The 13,558-nt window shown below is 62.5% G+C and overlaps 1 protein-coding gene across 4 annotated transcripts; it reads left to right on the top strand.

Annotated features, from left to right (window-relative positions):
- Window positions 1-4,392: 4,392 nt before the first annotated feature.
- On the top strand, window positions 4,393-13,448 carry CARNS1 (carnosine synthase 1). 4 transcript variants are annotated; one of them, XM_070230104.1, is made up of 11 exons: window positions 4,689-4,721; window positions 4,944-4,970; window positions 5,355-5,424; window positions 6,284-6,557; window positions 7,272-7,361; window positions 7,610-8,097; window positions 8,333-8,507; window positions 8,599-8,684; window positions 9,354-9,585; window positions 9,688-9,968; window positions 11,221-13,448. In XM_070230104.1, the coding sequence occupies exons 3-11, from the start codon at window positions 5,416-5,418 to the stop codon at window positions 12,445-12,447; spliced, it is 2,862 nt and encodes a 953-aa protein (XP_070086205.1). In that variant the 5' UTR covers window positions 4,689-4,721; window positions 4,944-4,970; window positions 5,355-5,415; the 3' UTR covers window positions 12,448-13,448. The 4 variants fall into 4 exon arrangements, with proteins under 4 accessions (XP_023510329.1, XP_023510332.1, XP_023510330.1 ...); XM_023654561.2 differs by lacking the exons at window positions 4,689-4,721; window positions 5,355-5,424 and adding an exon at window positions 4,393-4,497; XM_023654562.2 differs by lacking the exon at window positions 5,355-5,424 and having other exon boundaries at window positions 4,605-4,721.
- The last annotated feature ends 110 nt before the right edge of the window (window positions 13,449-13,558 follow it).

Consider the following 13,558-nt stretch of genomic DNA (forward strand, 5'->3'; position numbering starts at 1 on the left):
GAGTGTTCAGTCTGCCCATCCCAATGGCTGTGCTGGAACATGGGCGTGGCCACCCGTCAGACCACTGATTCAGAATGGCCTAGTGACAGAGCCACCGGGTGCAAGAATACACTCACTCTACGTATGTTCTTGTGGCACTTACTCTGTGACTGGCCAGGCCCTGGGTCCAGGGAAGACCATCCCACTCCCCAGGAGCCTGGAGGAGGGAATCATGGGGTTCCAGACCCAGATCCACTGTCTCCCGGGGGGAAACTGAGGCTCAGCAGGGGAGGGAACTTGGCCAAGGCCTCGCTGCCAATGGCAGACCCAAGGTTTACCCCTGCCCCACATCGGCAGCCATGAACCTGCCACCCACCACTGGGAACCCACCTTGGTCTGTCTCCTGGGGTGCTCTCTCTCCTGTTCCCGCCCACTCCCCCCAGCCCTGCCCCAGCCTGGGTCCCAGCCCCTCTGAGTGTGGGGCAGCCGGGGGGGGGGGGGGGGGGCCCCTGTGAGTTAAAGAGAGCTTGCCGAGCCCTCCCTCTCCCCTCCCCTCCCCCCTGGGGTCCCTGCAGCTTAATAATGACCCACTCACCTGGAGTTCACAGACCCCTTTCTCAGAGCCCCTCCCCACCCCACACCCCCTCTCTCTGCAGGTGGCAGTGACAGCCTCATTAGAGCAAGGGGAAATGGCCAGCTTGAGTACCGGGGTCCAAGATCACAGCGAGGGGCAGAGCCGCTGAGCACAGATCTCTGTGTCTTCTCGACAATGTCTTAGCCTTTGAGGGGCATCTAAGGAATCCCAGGCGCCGTGTGGGGCAGGGGGTGATGGGACACATCTGCAGGGAGCTTAGGGAGTCCGCCCATAGCTGCCTGCCCTCCACGGGCTCAGCTCTTCTGCTGGGAGCGGAGGGGAGCAGGGAAGCAGCAGCCTCGGCCCCAGGCCGGAGAGTCCATCATGAGCCAGGGAGGGGGCCACAGTGGCAGTGAGTCGCCCTGGATATAGACCCGAGGGGCAGGTGGTCTCCGGTGGGGCCCCTCCAGCTGGGGCTGAGTCACTGCCCTTTCTACTCAGGGAAGCATTTTCTGGGCAGGCCTTCCCCAGGTCCCATCATCAGCCAGCCACCTACAGGGCCCGAGCTGAGCTGAGGGCTCAGACCAGAAAAGCAGCTCTCCTCGTACTGACGCTTTTCTACACACCGCTGTCTCCACAGGGCTGCGCTAACCCCTCCAGGCATGTGCAGCCCTGCGTGGTAGAGGGGAAGTGACCACTCAGCCAGGTACCTTTGTGCAGTGAGCAACCTGCACAACCATACTCAGTGAACCTGGCAACCCCAGCTCCCTACAAACTTACCTGGAAATGGGGCTCAGAGAAGGCAAGCCATGTACCTGAGAGCACTCAGCGTGCAGAAGCTGAAGCTGGGATGGCTCCCAGGGATGTGTATCGGGCTGGGTCAAAGTGGAAGGGCAAATGGCTTCCTGCCTTGGTGTGGGGTGGGGAGGGCCCATGGTCTCCATCCTGCAGTGCTACCCACCCCAGAGGATCCCCCCATCCACACACTGTCCAGAGGCCAGACTTGGACTCCCTGCAAAGTCCCTGCATGAGAAAGTCCCCGTCACTTCCTCTGAGCCTCGGTTTTCTCCTACAGAGAATGGGATAATAATTGCTCCCCCCACCCCAGCCCCAAGAGCGCTCGTCAGTCTCATTGTTGTGATGATGATTGTCCAGTCCAGCTGAGCAGCAGCGGAGACCTTGCCTCTCCTCACCCCACCCCTACCTGGCTCAGCTCAGCCTCCAGTGAGCTCGAGGCCCTCCTGGTAGGGACAGAGCAGAAATGCCCTGCGAGGCTGCTTGCCCCAAAGTCCCAGGGCCCTGGGCCTGAGCTGCAGTTGCCCAACCCTGATTTTCCTCCCTGCATCCACAAGGCAAATGCCATTACAGCCGGGGCCCAGCTGGGATGGTCTGGGACCGGGCACAGAACCACACTGCTGTCTGTGCATGTATGCACGCACTCTGGCAAAGGGAAGAGCCCAGCTCCGCCTCTCACCAGCTGTGTGACCTTGGTCAAGTCATGCCACCTCTCTGAGCCTCACTTTCCTCATCTGTAAAAGGCAGAGAATCATAACTGCGACCTCACAGTTAAGTGAGATACAGCATGTAAAAGCCCTCACCCAGCGCCTGGGACAAGGTCAAGAAGTCCTTGCTGACCCTGCTAGGGAGTGCTCACCTCCCACCTGGTGCCCCTGCAGCCGAGCCTGGGCTAAAGGATGCATTGTAATCCCCACCTGAGGACGAGAAAATTGAGCCCACAGAGGCTGCATAGCTTGTGTTAAAACAGGACAACAGGCCCCGAATGGAGTCGCTTATGCTAAGCCCCAAGTCACCACACTGAGAGCTAACTTAGTTACAGTTTCGGCTCTCCCAGAAACGGAATCTTAGAGCAGTAAGTCAGGAATCACCCGGTCAGCACCGGTCAGGTGATCCGCCTGAGAGACCCCTGACACCCCCTAAAAGGAAGGGACCTCGCCATCACCAGCCCGCTTTGTTACCAGGATAACTTCCTTGTTCCTCCCTCCTTCCTGGCAAAGTCTTGCATTTTGCACAGCTCCTTGGAGCTCCTTTCTACCTGCCAGATGCGATGCTGTCCGATGCATGAATCGTTGAATAAAGCCAACAAGATCTTTAAAATCTACTCAGTTGAATTTCGGGTTTTACCCTTAAGTGTCAAAGCTCATGCTCTTTGATGCCATCGGTGCCCGGCCTCTGTCCCACCAGTGGGCTCACACTGAAGCGTGGGCTACCCGCGTAGAAAGAGAAGGGACCTTCTAGGGTGGCCGCCCCTCGTTCCAGGAGGCTCTCAGGGACAGCTGGGGGGCTCTAGGCAGAGGGTCTGAGTTCAGGGTGTGAGGTGGAGGAACTGTGACAACATCCTACATGTGTTGGGCGCAGGCCCCTATGTTAAATCCTCACCACAGCCCTGTGAGGTGGGCACCCGCCCCATTTTGGGCAGGAGAAAAGAGAGCTTCAGACCAGAAAGGGGAGGTGCCCGGGTCCCACAGCTGGAGCTAGGATCAGAACTCGCCTGGTGTGACACACTCCGGGAGAGGGTGTGAGTCTGGGCATGTTTCTTGGGGTGAATCTGTGTCTGTGGGAGCCAGCCCTGTGGCCAAATGGTTAAGTTCCCACGCTCCGCTTCGGCAGGCCAGGGTTTCACCGGTTTGGATCCTGGGTGCAGACATGGCACCGCTCATCAGGCCACGCTGAGACGGCATCCCACATGCCACAACTAGAAGGACCCACAACTAAAAATACACAACTATGTACCAGAGGGCTTAGGGGAGAAGAAGGGGAAAAAAAAAAGATTGACAACAGATGTTAGCTCAGGTGCCAATCTTTAAAAAAAATAATAAAATAAAATAATAATAAAAAATAATTAAAAAAAATTGTGGCTGCAAGCCAGGTCTCTTGGGGTGTGTGCTTCTGTGAATGCTTGGGGGGGTGCACCTGGGTGTAAGGATGTGTGTCTGGAGGAGACTGTAGGTATCGCTGCAGGTGTCCAGCTGACCTGGGGGTTGATGGGCAGGGCACATCCTGTAGACACCCCCTTTCCCGTGCTCTCACCCACTGGAACCCCCCCAGGCTGGCCACTCCCTTCCCTCTTGGCCCCCTGCAGGCAGAGGGCACCCCAGGGAACTGGGACTGCCCTTGTGGGGCTCTTCCTGAGTGGTTACTACTCTAGTAGGGGCTGGGAGAGGTGAGGAAGGGACCCGGTGGATGTACAGGGACTCCTGCCTGAGAGCGCCTGTCTGGGAGAGCCTGCCCTGGGGCAGAGAGCTCGTGGCTGGGACAGGCAGCCGCGGGGCTGGGAGTGCCTGAGAGCTCAGGACTCCATCCAAGGGCAGGGCTCTCCGCTGGCTGTGTGCCCCAGCCCTCTCCTGGCCACTCCACCCCCAAGGGCGGGCCCTAGTACCAGTCTGTGCACCCTCCAGCTGTCCCCGCCCTTCCCCTCCTCTCCCCCTCTCTCCCCATTCTCTCTCTCTTCCATTACGGGACTTTCTCTATCTCTGCGTCCCCGTCCCCATCTCTGTCTTCTCTTTACCACAACAGCCCTATGTCTGTGACCCTCTTAGACCCTCCCTGACCATTGGTACCTAGTCCTCTGTTCCCCGTAGTCTGTGTCTCTGAAGATCCCTGTCTGTCCCTCTGGCTGGCTCTCCCTGGCCCGCCCAGCGCCCTGCCTCTTGCGGGTCGGATGTCACCCACCCGCTGTACCGCGGGTCCTGGGATGGGTTGAGTGTTTTGGTGGGAGGTGCGGGGCGGGTCCCCGGCACAAATAGCCTGCCCTCCCCCCGTCCCCCGCCCCCCGCCCCCCGCGCCGCCCCCGCCAGGCACTGGGCATGCCCCTGGCGCTTCTATATAAAGTGGCACCGCCTTAGTCCCGAGCCGTGCCACCGCCGCCGCCCTGCCCTGGCCCGTCCGCCGCCCGCGAGCCCCACCGAGCAGCTGCCGCCCGCCAGGTACCCCGGCTCCTGCCCGCGCCCCGGGGAGAGCCAGGGAGGGGGGCTGCGGGGGCAGGGGCCGCGGGGACGGGGACCTTGAGCGCCCGCGCCCCCCAGCAGGACCCGCGACGCTACCCGCCCCCTGCCAAGCGCGCGAGGACCCGGCGTGCCCCCCCACCCCCACCTCCGTTGGAACGGCCGAGTGCCGGCACCCCGGGGCTGCCCAGTACAACCCGGGATGTGTGAGCTCGGGGTGCAGGAGCCATGGGGTCCGGCGGGCAGGAATTCCTCTGGCTACTTGGGGTGGGGGTGGGGCAGCCTTGGACACCTCCTGGCAGGGACAGGACAGAGGCACCAAGGCGGCCACCTCTTGGCCCCAAGAGTCTTAGGGGCTGGGCAGTGGGGTAGAGACCTGGCGGCCCTGACTCTCTGCTTTGTCTCTGTCCCTCTGTCTCTGTCATCAGTCTCTCAGCCTCTCCACCTGTAAGATGGTGAGTCTCCTCTGGTCTCTCCCAAGCCCCTGGGCAGAGGGGGGGCCCAGGGGCAGCCTCTGGCACCCAGAAGCCTACCCCTGGGGGGTACCCTGTGCAGAAGCTCAGACCCCTGACCAGCTGCACACACGCCTCTGACTCCCCACTCTAGACAGGCAGCTATTGTGTGCCACACACTCCACCTCTCCCCCCTCAGCCCTGGGAGGTGGGCGCTGCTGGACCCCTTGGCATTCATTCATTCTGTAACACTTATTGAGCACTAGCTGTGTGCCCGGCACTATTCTGGGTTTGGGGACATGGCAGTGAGCCCACAGTCTGGGCTCTCAGGGAACTCACCTCCTAAGAGAAGGCACCCAGGCTCAGAGTTTGGCACCGCTGATCCAGGATTCCAGCCCAGGTCCGAGGCCCAGACTCTGCCCTCCTGGCCACTGCACACTGTCTCCCCATGACGGAGGTGATTCTCGTGGTCCTAGCCTCATCAGCATCCCAGGGTGGGAGAGGACAGGTGCCAGGCACCCACAAGGCCCAAGGAAGCCTCACGACTTACCCAAGGTGGCCCAGCCTGTCCCCTGGAGGACAGGCCTACCTGTGTCCCCATGTGTCTTCACCCTGAGCCTCTGAGCAGCCCCATGCGGGAGTAAGCCAGTTTGAGAGGGGCAGGGGTGTAAGATTTCATCCCAAGAAAGCATTTCCCTGACTCAGAACACGTGAAAAGAAGGTGGCCTCCACCATTTGCCTACCAATGCCTGGCACAGGGCTGGGTGCACAGTAGGTCCTCAGGGCCTACTTGGAGATGGCAATGGAAAAGATTCACCTACACATTCAGACCTCAGCAGAGCTCCATGAGGTTAGATGGGTCACCGAGGCCAGAGAGAAGTGAGTGGCCCGAGAATGAGTGCTTGGTTCATTTATTCTTCAGTCCACAGCCATTTATTGACCAGCTACAGGGGGCAGGCACTGTTTCAGGTGCCCGGGCTGCCTCGATGAACAAAACTCACAAACACCTCTGCCCCTGTGAACCAAGCTCAGGCAGACCCGGGCGTGGGATGGGGGGCAGTGGTCCAGCCAGCAGCTCGTTGCCTTCTGCCCCCACCCCCCAGGGCACTGCACACCCAGTTTACAAAGCACTCCCACCTACATGTTCCTGGTAACGGGCCTTCATCCCCCAACCCAACCCCATCCTCTCCTGGTTCCTGAGACAGTACTGCCCCGAACATAACCCAAAGTTAGGCGAATGGGGGGCTTACACCCGTGGGTGACTTAATGTGCTCCTTGCCCACCCTGCCCGAGACCCACCACTTCTGCCCCCTCAGATCCACCTGGATCCACTGAGTCCCGAGTGGGACTGCCCCCTGGGCTCCAAGGACCTGGAGGAAGAGGAGTGCCCTTGGGGAGGGGGCTCTGGCCTGCCGCCCCCAGGCTGCTTCCCTGGCTCCTGGCGCCACGACGTGGGCCTGGACTGCAAGGGCTCCCCTGAGGGGGCGGAGGCCCAGGCCGGGACTGTGTACTACTATAGCCTCCTGCAGAGCTGTCTGCAGCAAGCTGGCCTTCCGGAGACCCAGGACCGCAGCCAGGTGCCCCGCACAGGTGCCCGAGGGCTCCACGGAGGGTGGCCTTCCTGGGGGGGAGGAGGGTGCTTCCCACCCCTGTCAAGGTTCATCTGAAGCCAGGGAGGCAAGGCCAGTCAGCCTCCCGCGGGCAGGCACCGTTTCCGAGGGCATCTGGCACCAGTGGAAACCGAGGCTTTCCTCCTGCCCCCGGGAGATCCAGCCCAGGGATTTGCAATCCATGTTCTGTGGAGCCAAAGCTTCTCTAGAAGTGTCTTGGGAGCTGCTTAGAGGCAGCTGGCAGTTGAGACCGAAGACTCCGCCCCTGCTAACCTGTCTTTATATCAGGGGGCCACAAAAGATTTCATGTGCACAGAGGTTTCATAGCTAGAATACCTGAAAATCATAGACTTGGCCCCACTGTACAGATGGGGAAACTGAGGCCGACAGACTCCTCCGCCCACTGCACAGGGCAGAAAGCGGGAGAGCTCAGGCTAGAACCCAGGTCTCCGGTCACCCCGCCTCCAGTGCTTTCCGGACCAGCTGTAGAGAGAAGGGAGCCAGCCTCACAGGGCGGGGATGGACAGGCAGTTTCCTCTTCCCTCCCCAGTGCCCTCTCCATCCCGTTAGGGAACATACTGGGAATGACCTGGGGGCCCAAGGGTGAGGGCAGAGCTGTGGGGGTGGGGAAAGGTGGACAGAAAGACAGCCAGAGGACCCCCTGGTGAGCTTGGTAATGTTCTCTTCCCCCCAGGCTGCCCCGGGGCCGAGGTGACCTTGTGCATTCTCGGATCCCCCAGCACCTTCCTGTCCGTGCTGCTGGAGGGTGGGGTCCAGAGCCCGGGTGAGTGTGTGCCCAAGTTCCCCACCCCCTCCTACAGAAAGGGCAACCCTGCCCTGGCCCGGCCACATCCCAAAATACCCGGCAACTCTGGCAACTGCCTGCATTCCAGCGGACCAGCTGCCATGCTCTGAGTGGGGGTGGGTTCTGGGAGCAGCTGCCCCCTGCTACCCAGGGGCCCAGGCTGGAGTTGGAGGGCATAGGGGCATTAAGCCTTCCCTGGCCAGCAACGCTCCTCCCTCTGCCCACAGGAAACATGCTCCTTTGCCTGTCCCCTGCTTGGCTGACGAAGGTGCCAGCACCCGGGCAGCCGGGTGAGGCGGCCCTGCTGGTCTCCAAGGCCGTGAGCTTCCACCCGGGGGGCCTGACATTCCTGGACGACTTTGTTCCCCCGCGCCGTGCCACCTACTTCTTGGCGGGCCTGGGGCTGGGGTCCTGCTGGGGTCGAGAGGCAGCAGAGCTTGCTCGCGACCTGACCTGCCCCACAGGAGCCTCTGCTGAGCTGGCCCGGCTGCTGGAGGACCGGCTGCTGACGAGGCGATTGCTGGCCCAGCAGGGTGGTGTGGTCGTGCCAGCTACACTGGCTTTTACCTACAAGCCACCGGTACTGCTGCGGGGAGGGGATGCCAGCCAGGGACTACGGCTGGTGGAGCTGAGTGGCAAAGAGGGCCAGGAGACGCTGGTGAAGGAGGAAGTGGGGGCCTTTCTCCTCTCCGAGGCCCTGGGTGATGCTCTGCAGGTAACAGGCTCCTGCCCCAGAGGGCTGTGCAGATGCCAGCAGGATGGGACCCATGGATGTGTACCAAGTTCTGCTGGGAAGTTGTCCCCAACTTTGAGCCCTGTGGCTGCCCCATCCCTCTGTGGCAATCCCCTGCCTTCTTACCTCAGTTTACTCATTGGCTCCTATGGTATGAGCACCCCACCCCGCAGGTACATGGGGTGGTGAGGAGGCCCCCTTCCCCTCCCTGTTGCAGGTGGCTGTGAAGCTCAGCGGCTGGCGCTGGCGGGGGCGGCAGGCGTTGCGTCTGTACCCACGAACAGAGCTGGGTACAGTGGTAGACACGGTGCTGGCGTTACTGGAGAAACTGGAGGAGGAGGAGAGTGTGCTGGTGGAGGCTGTGTGCCCACCTGCCCGGCTGCCCTTCCCAGGTGAGAGCCACCTGGGCCAGCCAGTGATGGGAGCTCGGCTCGGCCTCCTGGCTGCTCTGTGCTGGGCTCAGGCCTCACCATCTTCCCCCAGGCAGTCCCCCACCCGGCCCTGAGCTGGCTGTGCGTATCTGTGCTGTGGTGTGTCGGACACAGGGCGACAGGCCCCTGCTGAGCAAGGTGACTGTTGCCACAACCCAGCCCAGCCCCTCTGGGCTGATGAGGGCCCCTGGGCAGAGAAAGGACAAAATTTTGGGGCGAGATCTTGGTTGTCTCTGGGAGGACTCCTGGGTCTGACACTTCTTCCCTCCACTTCAACCCTTCCTGCACCCCTCCCGCATCAGGAGCCTTGCCTGGAACCCCATGCTGGGTACTGGGGCCCAAGGTTGAATCCTCTTCCCAGGTGCTCTTGCCCATAGAAGAGGCTAACTCAGGGTCCCTGATAAACCTCCAGTGCCTGGAGCCCCAGCCTCCAAGCTGGGGAGCTCAGGGAGGCTTGGGGACCCTCCTGGGTACACAACTCTGGGCCAAGCTGAGAGGGAGAGACTCGCCCCTGCCCTCAGGGAGCTCTAGGGCTGGGCACACCAGGGAGGCACAGCCCTCCTGGGCTGCAGCAGCTAGGAGCAAGCATGCTTGGAGCCCTCCCTCCCGAAGCAGAGACCCTAGCTGGGGTCTAGGCATCAGATGGACAGTGGCAGGGGAAGGTGCTTCGTGCAGCGTAAGTCACATTGGAAGACGGGGCTTCTCGAATGTCCACTGAGGGTTCTGGCCTGGATCTTGGCACGGGGGAGGCCGGTAGTCCTCGGGGAACGCCTCCTGGGCCAGCCCCCTGAGCCTCCCCTTGCCCAGGTGGTGTGCGGCGTGGGCCGTGGGGACCGGCCTCTGCGGCACCAGAGCTCCTTGCCGCTGACGCTGGAGGTGGCGCTGGCCCAGTGCGGCCTGGGCGAGGCGGCGCAGGTGGCGGTCGTGCGGCGGCGCGTCAAGGCGGCGGCCGAGGCCGCGCTGGCCGCCGTGCTGGCCCTGGAGACCGGCCTGAGCGCCGAGCAGCGCGGCGGGCGCCGGGCCCGCACTGACTTCCTCGGTGAGTGCGTGCGGCCCAGGCTGGGGGCCGGGGCCGGGGCCGGCGGGGGAGGCGAGGCCCGAGGGCGGCCCGCGCTGACCCCGCGCCCCCCGCCTGGCCCAGGCGTGGACTTCGCGCTGACGGTGGCCGGGGGCGCGCTGACCCCCGTGGCCCTGGAGCTGAACGGCTGCCTGTGTCTGGAGGCGTGCGGCGCCCTCGAGGGGCTGTGGGCCGCGCCGCGCCGGGGGCCGGCGGCCGAGGCGGCGGCGGCCGCGCCGCTCGTGGAGACGATGCTGCGGCGCTCGGCGCGCTGTCTCATGGAGGGCAGGCAGCTGCTGCTGATCGGCGCGGGCGGCGTCAGCAAGAAGTTCGTGTGGGAGGCGGCGCGCGACTACGGGCTCAAGGTGGGCGGGGCGCGAGAGCGCGGGCGGAGTGGTGGAGGCGGGGCTGGGGCGGGGCTGGGGCGGAGCCCCGGGCGCAGGGGTGCTGTGGGCTTTGGGGCGGGGCCAGCACCTCTAGGGGCGGGGTCTGCGCGGGGCTGTCCGGTTGGGGCGTGGAGCCCAGGTGTAGAGGCGGACCCGCCTCGCGGCCCAGGTTCGGCGTCTCAACTTTTGGCCCCTAGCCGAATTCTGTCCCCGCCAGGTTTAAGAGGCCCCTCGGGGAGGGCACACAGCCCTCCAGGAAGAGAGAAGCCCAGGGTAGATGGGCTGGAGGGGCGGGGGCGGCATTCAGCGCTAGTGCCAGAACCCGGGCCTTGAATGCCAGCTAAGGCTCCTGGCTCTAGCCTGCAGAGAACAGGCCCTTCGAGGTTGAGTTCCTGAGGACAGAAGGAGGGTGGTCGGGTGCAGCTTACAGATCTCGAATCAGGTTCACAACAGTAGGCTCACGTTACAGAATCTGGAGCTGTGCAGGCCGGTTAGACCTTATTCCCTCTGAACAGATAGGAAGATGGAGGCCAAAGGTCTAGGCTCTTCCTGGCCCCTGTCTACCACGGTGACCTCCTCTCCCCTCTCCCACAGTACAGCACCCGCTTTGGGTACCTCCTCCAGCCGTTCCTAAGCTTCTTCGCTCCATGCCTTGTGCATTACGTCCTCCACCTGGACTGGCTCTCTGCTCCTTTTGCTGCCAAGTGCTAGAGTGCTGACAGCCACCCCCCCCCTCCCTTTTCAGGGGTGGCCTCTGCCCTGGGTACCAGCTGCTTTGTGTCTGTGCTCCCCCAGTGGGCAGTGGGCTTGGGCGGCGTGAGGCCCCACCAGAATCCTCTGTGGGCACCTCCCAGTGTTGGAACATATTGTGTGAATGATGACCAAGACTGTGATGCCCAAAGACACCAGGCCACTGTCAAGAGCCCCAAGCCTGGTGTTTCCCACCCCCCCCCCCCCCCCCGCCCTTTCTCTCTTGCAGCCACCTTTCCTCTAGCTGACTCTTATTCAGCTCCCAGCTTAAGCTGGGATGCCTTCCCTCCCCTCCAGCCTGGGTTGGGTGTCCCACCTCTGCACCTTCCATTTATTCGACCACCAACAAATATTTTATGAGCACTTAGTGTTGGTGAACCTGTCTCCCCTGGGGGCCAGGACCACGTTCTAGGCCTCATCTATCTCTCTAGTGCCCAGCGCGGGCTGATCTAGGTGTGTTGCCCTCCTGTGGTTTCTGCAGCTGCACCTGGTGGAGTCGGACCCTAACCACTTTGCGTCCCAGCTGGTGCAGACCTTTATCCACTTTGACGTGACAGAGCACCGGAGGGATGAGGAGAATGCACGGTTGCTGGCGGAGCTGGTGCGGGCACGTGGCCTGCAGCTAGATGGCTGCTTCTCCTACTGGGACGATTGCCTGGTGCTCACAGCCTTGCTCTGCCAGGAGTTGGGTCTGCCCTGCAACCCCCCGGCTGCCATGCGCTTGGCCAAGCAGAAGAGCCGCACCCAGCTGCACCTGTTGCGTCGCCACGGCCCACCCTGGCCTGCACCCTCCCTCCATGCTGTGCCTTGCTGCCCGCTGGAGAGTGAGGCCGACGTGGAGCGGGCCGTCCGCCAGGTTCCCCTGCCGGGTGTCATGAAGCTGGAGTTTGGGGCAGGCGCGGTGGGCGTGCGGTTGGTGGAGGACGCACCGCAGTGCCACGAGCACTTTTCCCGGATCGCTCGCGACCTGCAGGGCGAGGCCGACCACCCTGGCATTGGGCTGGGCTGGGGCAATGCCATGCTGCTGATGGAGTTCGTTGAGGGCACTGAGCATGATGTGGACCTGGTGTTGTTTGGTGGGCGACTGCTGGCTGCCTTTGTCTCCGACAATGGCCCCACGCGGCTGCCTGGCTTCACTGAGACGGCAGCCTGCATGCCCACCGGGCTGGCACCGGAGCAGGAGGCACAGCTGGTGCAAGCAGCCTTCCGCTGTTGCCTGGGCTGCGGGCTGCTGGATGGGGTCTTCAACGTGGAGCTCAAGCTGACCAGGGCTGGGCCAAGGCTCATCGAGATCAACCCGCGCATGGGCGGCTTCTACCTGCGAGACTGGATCCTGGAGCTCTATGGTGTGGACCTGTTCCTGGCGGCTGCTATGGTGGCCTGTGGCCTGCGGCCCGCCTTGCCCACCCACCCACGTGCCCGTGGCCACCTGGTGGGTGTCATGTGTCTGGTGTCCCAGCACCTGCAGGCGCTGAGTTCCACTGCCAGCCGAGAGACCCTGCAGGGTCTTCACGACCGGGGCCTGCTGCGCTTCAATCAGCTGGAGGAGGCCCTGGTGCCCGGCGAGTACGAGGAGCCCTACTGCAGCGTGGCCTGTGCTGGGCCCAGTCCCGCTGAGGCCCGCCTCCGCCTGCTGGGCCTCTGCCAGGGCCTGGGCATCGACGGGCCTCAGTATCCTGTTGCCCACTTCCTGTCCCACTTCAAATAGCGCTGGGGCCAGGGGGCAGGGCCGAAGTGCTGGTGGGGCACTGTGCTGCCCTCTGCTCCCGGGTGCTCTCCCTGCCTCTCTTCCCATAGCCCTGCCCCAACCCTGGCCGGGCCCACTCCAAGGCCTCAGGGCTGTTCCAGAGTGGCAGGGCCATTTTGACACCAAGGACCCCTGGGCTTGAGGGCCACAGAATAAAGTATCTGGGGGGGGCTGCTGGGCCCTCTTGCCCTCCCAAAGGCCCCAGTCCAGCCCACAGCTGCCCCAGGACTCTAGCCATGGAGGAGCAACAACAGCTGCCCATACACACACATGCGCACCCAGGGAGGTGGAGTGGGCCCAAACCCACCCCAACCTCCCCACCCCTCCAGCTCTCTCTCTTTCTGCCATCTAGAAGAGGAGAGAACTGGCTGGCTCCTGGCTTTAGACAAATCCCAAGAAAACCTGAGACTAAGCCCCTGTCCTCTTACTCTCACCCCCCCCCATTTAACAAATTCCAGTCTAGTTCTTGAGCCTGCTGACACCTTTTGGCAGTGCCTACCTGCCTCATTTGGCCTGAGCAGTGGAAGCCGGTGACCTGGGGTCAGGCGTAGTCATCTCCCCTCCAGGTAGACACTATGGCCCCTTCTACAGAGGAGGAAACAGGCTCAAAGCGGAAACACCATTGCCTCGAGGTCGAGGGACAAGCTGCAAGGGCCAGCTTTCTGCTTTTATTGAGTCTTACATGCCCACTCAGCTTCTAGGACCCGCTCACCTCCCTGCCCTCCTTCCTTCATATGTGGCCCGGAGACATGTGAACACCCCCTTCCCCTGCATCTTGCATCTTCTCCAAGCTTCAGTGTTTTGGGCTCTGGCACACCTAACTAGCATTGGCAGAGGAGAGTGTACTCTCCCTTCCCGATTCAGGGAGGCTGCTTAAAGAACTCCCGCCACTTCACAGCACAGGAGCTGTGGACAGCTCCACAAGCATCCCTCATACAATAAAGGCTTATGGACTAGTGAAATGTCTGGAGTCTGGCACAGATTCTTGTGACTTAGACAACATCTCTCAGGCTCAGCTAGGTGGAGTGTGAGGAAGGGAGGAGGGAGAGGTGGCTAGGGGACCCCTGTAGCA

Source organism: Equus caballus, chromosome 12 (assembly GCF_041296265.1).
Source record: "Equus caballus isolate H_3958 breed thoroughbred chromosome 12, TB-T2T, whole genome shotgun sequence".
In the NCBI taxonomy this organism is placed as follows: domain Eukaryota; kingdom Metazoa; phylum Chordata; class Mammalia; order Perissodactyla; family Equidae; genus Equus; species Equus caballus.

Coding starts and splice junctions, on each gene's coding strand:
- CARNS1 (XM_070230104.1), top strand. Junction 8,098..8,332: donor CCCTGGGTGATGCTCTGCAG/GTAACAGGCTCC, acceptor TCCCTGTTGCAG/GTGGCTGTGAAGCTCAGCGG. Junction 9,586..9,687: donor GGCCCGCACTGACTTCCTCG/GTGAGTGCGTGC, acceptor CGCCTGGCCCAG/GCGTGGACTTCGCGCTGACG.